This window comes from Lactuca sativa, chromosome 2 (genome assembly GCF_002870075.4).
Source record: "Lactuca sativa cultivar Salinas chromosome 2, Lsat_Salinas_v11, whole genome shotgun sequence".
Taxonomy (NCBI): domain Eukaryota; kingdom Viridiplantae; phylum Streptophyta; class Magnoliopsida; order Asterales; family Asteraceae; genus Lactuca; species Lactuca sativa.
Genome location: NC_056624.2, coordinates 165690889 through 165701169, shown reverse-complemented (window position 1 = coordinate 165701169; position 10281 = coordinate 165690889). Strand labels below are relative to the sequence as shown.

At 35.5% G+C, this 10281-nt stretch overlaps 1 protein-coding gene across 1 annotated transcript; it reads right to left on the bottom strand.

Moving 5' to 3' along the window:
* Positions 1–1987: 1987 nt before the first annotated feature.
* Positions 1988–4513, bottom strand: LOC111913322 (endoglucanase 24). Its single transcript, XM_023909040.1, has 6 exons — positions 4222–4513; positions 3846–4129; positions 3333–3770; positions 3094–3238; positions 2649–2815; positions 1988–2347 (listed from the first exon to the last, which is right to left on the bottom strand). The coding sequence occupies exons 1-6, from the start codon at positions 4445–4447 to the stop codon at positions 2015–2017; spliced, it is 1593 nt and encodes a 530-aa protein (XP_023764808.1). The 5' UTR covers positions 4448–4513; the 3' UTR covers positions 1988–2014.
* Between the last annotated feature and the right edge of the window lie 5768 nt (positions 4514–10281).

The window sequence follows — 10281 nt, the reverse complement described above, 5'->3', positions numbered from 1 at the left end:
GGATGATCCGGTGACGAACGCCCAACGCTCCACAAGGGAGCGCCCAACGTTCGTGTCACCAGTGGACTTTTGGGCTTTTGGTCTTGGACTTGGTTTTAGGGTTTCGACTTTTTGTGATTAGGCCATTTTCTTGGACTTTGTTGCTATGGGCCTAAGTGGATCATCATTTGGGCCTTAATGGACTATGTCTTATTTTGGGCCTTGGATTAGGCCCACTAGAGGGGTTTGGACCCAATTTAGAAAATTGGGCCATTGGTGGGCTTGGGAAGTCTACCTAGTATTGGGCCTTTCATGTTACGGTTTTGGGCTTGAGGCATGGACTAAATTAGATCAGGGGTAAAATGGTAATTTTACACTAAGAAGGATTATTAGGCCTTGTGGAAGTGTTTATCTTTTAGGCCAAGGTTTGGGTAGAGTTCATTTTGGGACAAGAGTATGTGAGGGGTAGAATGGTCTTTTACCCTAGTGAGGACTTATGGTTAAGTTATGAGAATCCCAGACTTATTGAATTTGTATGATGATCAGTAGCTTGGGGAGCCGAGAGGTCAGAAGTTTGGGGATATGCCAGCTAGCAGCCAGAGGTTTATCTGTGGGATTCTGCATTCAGCTTTGCAAGGTGAGTTTTCTCCTGTAGGAACGGATCGAAGGTACCAATGTCGGCCCGTTTATGTATGTTAGTATGTTTTGGACTTTGGTCTGATGTCGGGGAAAGCCTGAGGAATGTTTGTATGCTTGATGTCTTCGTGATTCTTGCATGTGCTTGTTTGATATGTTTTTCGGACTTCGGTCCGATGCCGAGCGGGGCCCAAGGAATGTTTATATGTATGTTTCCAAACTCCGGTTCGATGTCGGGTGGTCTCCGATGAAGGAACGCATGTTTAGTTATATTTGTTGTCTTTCTGATACTTGTATGTGTCTGGTAGGGAGGTGAGCGTGGGCGGGGTCCTATATCTCATCACTAGCTGAGAGTGGACTGGGTTCCATATCTCATCATAGTAGAGTAGGGGCGGGGCCCATGATAGGCGAGGCCTTAGGACTAGAATATATAGAACTATGTATGATTCATTATGTGCTAGCATGATTATATGTTATTGTCTGTATGCGTATAGCGGGCGAGGCCCAGAGACAGGCGGGGCCTGGAAGAAACAGATATGTATACCGAGTGGGGCTTGATGCCAGGCGGGACTTGATGTCAAACATTGTCCGATGTCGGGCAGGGCCCAAAGAAAGGGCATGGGCCCAGTTTATGTGACTATGTGTATGGTATGTGGTAATTTGGGGAGACTCACTAAGCTCTATGCTTACAGTTTCCAGTTTTGATTTCAGGTACTTTCGGTAGCAAAGAGAATAGCTCGGGATGACTGTAGTGCACACACCATTTGTTTAGCCTAGGTTGTTTTACTCTGATCCATTGACATGTGTTTTGATATGATACTCTGATTTGATACGGTGCCTTATGTTTTGGGATGAAATAATTTTGATAACTATGGTTTATTTAATAATTAAAAGTGAAATTTTTGGACCGTATTTTTGAGATGTTTCAAGTTGACATCAGAGCCTTGGTTTGAGGGATTCGGGCATACTCTTGGGTGTGTCTGATCTCAAACTGAAGACTTGGCATGAAAATTTTCAAAAAAAATCATTTTTTTAAAACAAATTCTGAAAAGTGAAAAGAATTTTGAAAAGAAAAAAGGGTGTGGTAGTTGTACAATATTAAAACTATGTTATAATACTCTTGTATAACTTTTTTAATTTTGTACAATATTAAAACTATCTTATAATCCTAATGTAGAATTACATATATAGTATGATAAACCTAACTAAAATTAGAATATATATATATATATATATATATATATATATATATATATATATATATATATATATATATATATATATATATATATATATATATATATATATATATATATATATATATATATATATATATATATATATATATATATAAAATACTCTTGCGGCTTTACATCGCCCCTGCCTTAGAGAAATTGGCTCAAGTGAAAGAACGAACAACATGGGTGGAGGTAACTAATCCTGACATAAGACCAACAAAGAAGGCACTATTGTAGGTAGTTGGTTCAGCTTGTCTTGAATTGTTTCGTGAGTCGATATATGTGTCATTAAGGAACGGTCCTCCAACGACCGCTCCAATTGCTAGGTTAGGATTAGGTTTCCTTGAGTTGAGCCACTTGAAGCCGTCTTCACAACTTGTATTTGTATTGATGGGTATTGAGGCTCCACGATGATGCACATACTGAGGGTAGTTACGTCCAAAACCGACTAGGTAGCTCATGTTCATTGGATTATTTCCCAACACATAATCGGCCTAAACATATGATGACAAGTTGTTTAATAAACAGTTTTTCGCTAAACAAAAAAATAATAGAATATTGTGCAACAAGAGAACCTTTTTCTATGTTTATTTTTAATGGAAGTAATATTTGATTGAGCTTTTTAGGCTATATTTGGTACATGGGACATAGCTTCGCAACCAAATTTTCTAATTAAAGATATCTTGATAAAGAAAATAAGGTTGTGAGTCCTTTCAAGTTGGGTTGGGCAAAATTGTAATATTTTTCATAATGCACCATCAAACACATTACTAGTTGTTCAGTCTCTTAACTTACCTGTGAAATAGCAACCTCACGAAGGTCCATGGACTCGTATAGCTTCCCATTGCAATATAGATATGGTGTTTTCGACGTAAACATGTAGTTGCTAAAAACCACTGCAAGGAATGCGGTAGCAATGGAGTATTGTAATGTATCCCACTCGGTCACCCATATCAGACCACCTGAACTAGAACGAGAATCCTTCAGTTCGATTGAGAACCAATAGATGATGTTAGAAAAACCACTAAAACCGAATAACTCCATGCACCAAGTGAGATTTGGGTTATTTGGTTGGGATTAATCGGTTTTGGTTCGTTTGGTTTCTTTAACCAAATAAGGATCCTCTTATTTGGTTTATTTATGGTTATTTTTTTTTTAATATTTTGGTTAAACCAATTAACATCACTAGTCCCTAGGAACCAGTTGGTTCATTTTTTTCGATTTTAGCAAGAAAACTTACCCTTAGTTTTCTGGTTCTTTGGTGGTGGCAATAGAACTCGACACATAAGGGCCTCAGCCGTTCTCCGGTACATCTGAAGGTTCAGATTTTCTACCATCGAGATCTCTTTTCCCAAACCAAAGAAATTCAACCTCGATAATAACACCTAAATGGATATTAAAACAAAAAAAAAATGTTACAAATTTTTTGTATTACGAATTGTCCCATTGTTTTATCATAAAAGTCAAAGTTCGGTTTACCTGTGTCCCCGCCAGCTTATTATCCCAAGAAAACCATGTCGGGTTGCCCCAATCAGCGAACGCGTCTCCATGCATTACAGTCACATAACTGATATAATATCCATCTCCGGTGGCATGGTAGAGCCATGTTGCTGCCCATAGTAATTCATCGGAGTATCCTGATGAGTTGTAGTAGTCTTGTATCCCTGGAATGCTTTCACTATAAACCGCTCGATAACTATCGGCGAACTGAAACAGTTTCTGGGCATGGTCGAGCAGAGATTTGGAATAACGAGCGTCTTGATTCTTGAAAACCAGAGATGATGCCGCCATCGCGGCGGCAGTCTCGGCTGCAACGTCTGAGCCCGGATGCGATATGTTCACTTGGATCGCCGGCCTCTTTTCTGTTGTAGCTTCAGGCCTTTCCCAGCATTTATGGTCTACATCAGGATCACCCACCTGAAAACCCGTCGGAAAAACGTGTTAAGTGTACACGTAAATATGCAGCAGCTAGAAATTAATAAAGAAATTGACCTGAATGTAGAGCACGTTATCAGAAGGATGGGCGTTGATGAGATAATCAGTGATCCATTTCAGTGATTCTTGAGCATGTTTAAGCTCTTTTACTTCCTCCATATGTTGACCGTATTCTAGGATTGACCATGCAAGAACGGTGGCCGTGAAAGCCATCGGAAAACCAAACTTTATGAGGTCTCCGGCATCGTATAGTCCTTTGGATAGATCAAGGTGTTCTTCTTTTCCGTCTTGTAGTCCTGAATCTCCTCTCCATTCAATATGATTGTTCTCTAATCTCCCAGCTGCAAGTTCAACCAAATAGCATAAAAGAACTGAAATTTGATCCAATTAATTTAGTTGACATGAGGAGGAATCTAAAGTGATTTATAATTACATCTTTGAACATCGAAAAATTGGGTGGAAATGCGAAGAGCGTCGCTATATTTCTGCATAACACCATCGGGAGGCGTTCGAAGATGAAGAACCTTATTTTGAAGTTGATGGTAGTTTCTCCATATGGTGATGGACGCAGCTCCGGCAACCAGAACAGCGATGAACGCCACTAACAGCCACCAATGCCACTCGCTAGAATCAGCTATGGGTTTGGATTTAGCTTCCATGAATCAGATAGGCATCTTGTTTCAATTTGTGTGGAAGTACGTTCCTTGATCATATAAGTAGATGGAGATTCCTCGGGTACTTTTAGTTGCCGGCAGGTTGTTCTTTTTGTGAATGGAGACGGAGGGAAAAGAGATGGCGGTAGTCCGAAATCGAGGAAACGGTTTGTTTTTGGTTTAGGAAGTGTCTCAAAAGACGAATCTATAGCTTTCATTTTCATATACCTAAAATATAGAGAAATAAAATATTATAATTTCGTCATCTCACTTTCCTAATTTACTACTATTTTACTCACTCGGACACTCTAAAGCGGTTACTAACGAGCTCACTCACTTTATTGATTACTAGTATTTTAATAGACAAAACTTCAAAAATGGTCCATGTGGTTTTCGAAAATATCAAATTTAGTCCCTAAGTTCAAAAAACCTCTCAGATCGTCCCTGTGGTTTCAAAACTTTTAATATTTGGTCCTTCCGGCTAACTCCGTTACCATTTAGCCGTTAAGTCAGGGGCATTTTTGTCATTTCACTACACAAGGACCATTTATGAGGTTTTTAATTACTTTTTTTTAAAATAAATAAATATATAATATTTAATATGCAAGGGGTCCACCCCTCTCTCTCTCTCTCTCTCTCTCTCTCTCTCTTCAACTTTAATTTTCATTCTGTCTTCGAGCTTCATCAATCGAACGAAATGACCCCTCGCCCTTGTCGGCTCCCTTCCTTCCCAAGCACTTGGAGAACAATGGAGGCTATTCCTGGAGATTGAAGATAAAAAAAAATATGGTGATAACTACTAATTTTGCCAATGGATGGAAGTAGGTCGTTGAACATACCCAGATGGATTTTGGGGATTTTCTTGTCTTTTGGCTCCTTGGTCGCACCATCTTCAAGCTTTTAATTTTCTCCTCTCAACTTCTTCCAATAACAATCTCTACACCTGTGAAATTATTATTGGAAACATCAAGAAAAATCAAACTAGGAAGTGAAAGCAAATTGCTTGATAAGTTACCCTAAAGCAAATTGTTCCCGAGTGATAATCTCTGCAAGTTGTTTAATCTTGTGAGCTGTAATGGTAGTTCCCGGGATAATTTATTGGAGCTCAGATCAAGAACAGTTAAGGTGGTGATGTTGGAAAATTATATGGGGATTGGAGATGAAAGGCTGTTACCAGAAATTATGGTCAAAGGTTAAAGATTTGACCATGGATTTGACGCCATTTTGTCATTCCCCGAAGAATCTGGAAGAACCCTAGAAAATTATTGAACTGTAGAGCAAGAAACATGAGGGAATTTAGTTTTGTAATCGGGACATGGATTGAACCGGTTAAAGAATTCAAAGTCAAATTTACCTTATAAAGCTTAGAACAATTAGCAATACTTTTTCTGGGATTACACCCACTAAAGAATTATTACTCAAATCAATAGTTTGAAGCAATGGACATGAACCCAATGCGGGAGGAATCGAACCAGTGAACCTGTTGTTAAACAATTGAAGTCCTCTGAGATTCGTAAGGAACCCTAATTCCTTCGGAATCGAACCTTAAATGGCGTTATAATGGAGGCTAAGCTTTCTGAGATCTTGAAACTAACCTATTTTCGGTGTGATTCGACCACCTAATCCTCGCCATGGAAGTTGAATCACGATAACTTGACCTTGAGCACATTTGATTCCTTGCTAACTTCCAGATCAAGCTCCATGTCCGCTATCGTTCCAACTTTTCAAGAACCCAATTTGGTCAATGAGTTCTTGTTTGAATGATTGGAGGGATTGCAAATCAGATCTGTAACAATGATGGGTGGTGGATTTACTGGAGAGAGAGAGAGAGAGATGGTGGGACCCATTGCATATTAAATATTAAATATTTATTTATTTAAAAAAAAGTAATTAAAAACCTCATAAATGGTCCTTGTATAGTGAAATGACAAAAATGCCCCTGACTTAATGGATAAATGGTAACGGAGTTAGCCGGAAGGACCAAATGTTAAAAGTTTTGAAACCACAGGGACGATCCGTGAGGTTTTTTGAACTTAGGGACTAAACTTGATATTTTCGAAAACCACAGGGACCATTTTTGAAGTTTTGTCATTTTAATATTAACCACGTATGGTCATATGCGTCTGTTTTGAGTATTGTTTTTGTTAAAAAATATAGGTGGAATATTTTTGTTAAAAAATATAGGTGGAATAATTCGACTCTTAATTTTCACATATGGAATCAGATAGATAAAAGGCAGGAAAAAAAATTAAAAATGAGGACCAATATAGAAAATATATACCAAAAGAAGAAAATGACAGACGACAGAAAGTACTGGGCCGGTTTTGTGTTTTTTATGAAAAAAATGTAAAAGTTTTGATTGCAAAGACCAAAAGTGTCAAAAATTGCTAAAGAATTAAAGGGGTTGGAATTAACAAGTTTTTAAAAAATAGACCAAAGTTGTCAATTCTTTAAAGTTTTGTGCCCAAACTTTGAATATTAAAAGGCTCATAAAAATGTAAAAATTTTCATTGCAATGACAAAAAGTGTTAAATTAGCTAAAGAATAAGGGGCAGAGTTGACAAAAAGCATACTTGTTAAAAGGTGCAGGTGAGATAATTCGACTACTAATTTTCATAGATGGAGACGGATAGATAGAAGGCAAGAAAAAAAAATATGAGGACCAATATAGAAAAGATATACCAAAAGAAGAAAATGACAGACGACAGAAAGTACCGGGCCGTTTTTTGTGTTTTTTATGAAAAAATATAAAAGTTTTGACTGTAAGGACCAAAAGTGTCAAAATGGCTAAAGAATTAAAGGGGTTGGAGTTAGCAAGTTTGTAAAAAGAGACCAAAGTTGTCAATTCTTTAAAGTTTGGTGGCCAAACTTTGAATATTAAAAGGTTCTTAAAAAATGTAAAAATTTTGATTGCAAGGACCAAAAGTGTCAAAATGACTAAAGAATAAAAGGCAAAATTGACAAAAAAAACATACAAGATTACGATTCCTAACTCTAGACTTATATATATATATATATATATATATATATATATATATATATATATATATATATATATATATATATATATATATATATATATATATAGAGAGAGAGAGAGAGAGAGAGAGAGAGAGAGATATGTTCAAATGTTTTTAGCAAATATTGTGTGCCTAAATGCTCCGATCAGAATTTAGGAAAAAAGAAATCATTAATTAAATAATAAATGGTAACTTAGTCATTTTACCTTTATAAACAAAAAATAAATGTTATATATTTGGAAAATCATTAAATGAGTATCACATATCCTTTTTAAATCGTTGTTCATCTCACTAACCCTAAACCCTGCTCTTTTCTTTTTTCGATCAGCAGGCACATGAGAGACCTGATTTCTTCTTCCTCCCTCTCCACCATTGGCGACTTCTGCTTCCTTCATGCCACTGTCAAACCTATATATATATATATATATATATATATATATATATATATATATATATATATGTGTGTGTGTGTGTGTGTGTGTGTTAAAGATTTTAGTTTATGTCCACGTCGATGGCTGCTACCTCCTCCAATAACAAGTTCTGTGGGCGACCATTTTTAACATATACGGCGGTGTTCATAACATCATCCTACCGTTAACTTCTAGGCTTTCTAAATCACCAAATTGCCTGCTTTTTTTCGGTCATCCTTGTATCAGGGTGACATTGGAGACTTCAAAGATAGGTTTCTTAATTGCTTCCTAGCTCAGTGTTTCCCTGAAAACTGGTTGCTGCTTCAAGGTGAGCCACTCTCTCTTTTCTCACACTTTCCCCCTTTACTACCACCTCCTGCCTCGTTTTGTGGCTCACAGCCTCATGCTTCCCTTTTATCTCTATCCTTAAGAGATTAAACCTGAGTCAGTTCTTTTCGATTTAAATGTCACACCTGCCTTCAAGCTTCTTTGTGGATTTATAACATAATTTTGAATTGTTATTTCTCCTTCCCAATCACAGGTAGGTCTGTCTCTATTCTTTAATTTCAAAATAAACTGCAATTATTGTTTCAGTTTTACACATAAGATTTTGAAAATCCATCCGAAAAATCAATTCCATGTTTCTGACAAATTCAAATTGTTTTCGGTAGTTCAGGGCAGCTAACGTCTCCGTTTAGCCAACTTACTGGCACCGACAACATGAATACAATTATTTTTCTTGTTCATCCTTTTCATTTATGGAAGTATCAAATTAGACAACTGTTAAAAACAATTATGTATATGAGATTTTAAAGAAAGTTTCATGCTGCATACCAACTGCTCGATAAAATGCTTAAATCAGGTTTCTAGATTTTCTATCCAATCTTTTTATATAAGTTCAACTATTCTTTTGGCAAATATAAATGGTTTCTTCATAAAGGTTTTTGTTGTAATTAAGGTGTTTAACAAAACTCTTGAATCAACTTTGTTTCAATTGTATTATAAATTGTTTTGCAGGACCATGGAAGTATCAAATCTGTTAATTTTTTTTATTCATTTGATTGTTAATAAATTGAGACGATAAAAATCTGTTAATTTTTTTTATTCATGTTTTCTGATTATGGTTTTGGTTAATTATTTATATGTTGATAATAAATTCTGCTAGAATTTTACTGTTTTATTTTGATAAAATTTTAATATTTATATGTTGATAATGTATTCTAATAGAATTTTACTGTTGCATTCTAACATAATTTGTGATAGAAATAGCTTGAAGAACTGATGGGAAAGTTTTGAAGAATGAATTAAAGAATGATCACACTCAATGTTTAAGAATGTTGTTATTTTTTAAGAATTACACTTGTTATTCTTTCAGAATGTTGTTATTATTCAATGAATCACAATTAATTATTTGGTATATTATTAGTTCAAGAATCTATTTTGTGTATTCTTTTCAGAATGCATTTAGTAGTTTATGATTGGCATTATGTTATTCTGACAAAATATGTTACAATGTAGTTATTTTTCAACCTCGGATTCCAGAACTTTGTTATTATTCAATAATATTCTAATAGAATAAAATTCTGAAAGAGCATCGTTCTAACTAAAAAAATATTCTGACAGAATAAATCAGTTATTTTTACACATTATATTAGAATTAAAATTGAATTAGTTAAAAAAAAAATCATATTTTTAAAATCAGGAGAATTAATTATCCATAAATATCCGAAAATTTCCTTTTACAATTGTAGTTAATTGTCCAAAATACTCTTTTGCTAAAATTTATGTGATTATATAGTACATGATATCCCGTTGTAAAATCATACACTCTCAAATCATGTCCATTGATGAATTACATCCGTTGGTCCAGATTTGTGCATTCTGACACACAATAGTTAGTAAAAACAAAATAACCTAAGCCTCTCTCTCTCTCTCTCTCTCTCTATATATATATATATATATATATATATATATATATATATATAGGAGTAGGATCAAATAAGAACACCTAAAAGGTTGAGAACGCGAGAACAGATCTGGAACATCTAAGTTTTAAGATATGTGGCTATAATTAATTGTTATTTTTCTAATTATTAATACGCTTAAATTTTAAATTTTAAATTAAAAAAAAAAAAATTATAAAGGCTATTAAGGTAAATAAACATTACCTTAATTTTGTAAACTCCAATAATTACTCTATGTCGCTTTATTTGGTTGACCTCATCTCATAGAATTAGTCATCTCACCACCTCATCTCATAGAACATATCAGTGCCGGAGGAGGCCATAGAATCAGCGGAGAAACATTTTAACCGGTCTCTCTCTCTCTCTCTCTTTCTCTCTCTATTGAATGGCGCCGGTATTCGGAGGAGGAGCCGCCGGAGAAACATTCCACAAAGTGAACTTCGCCT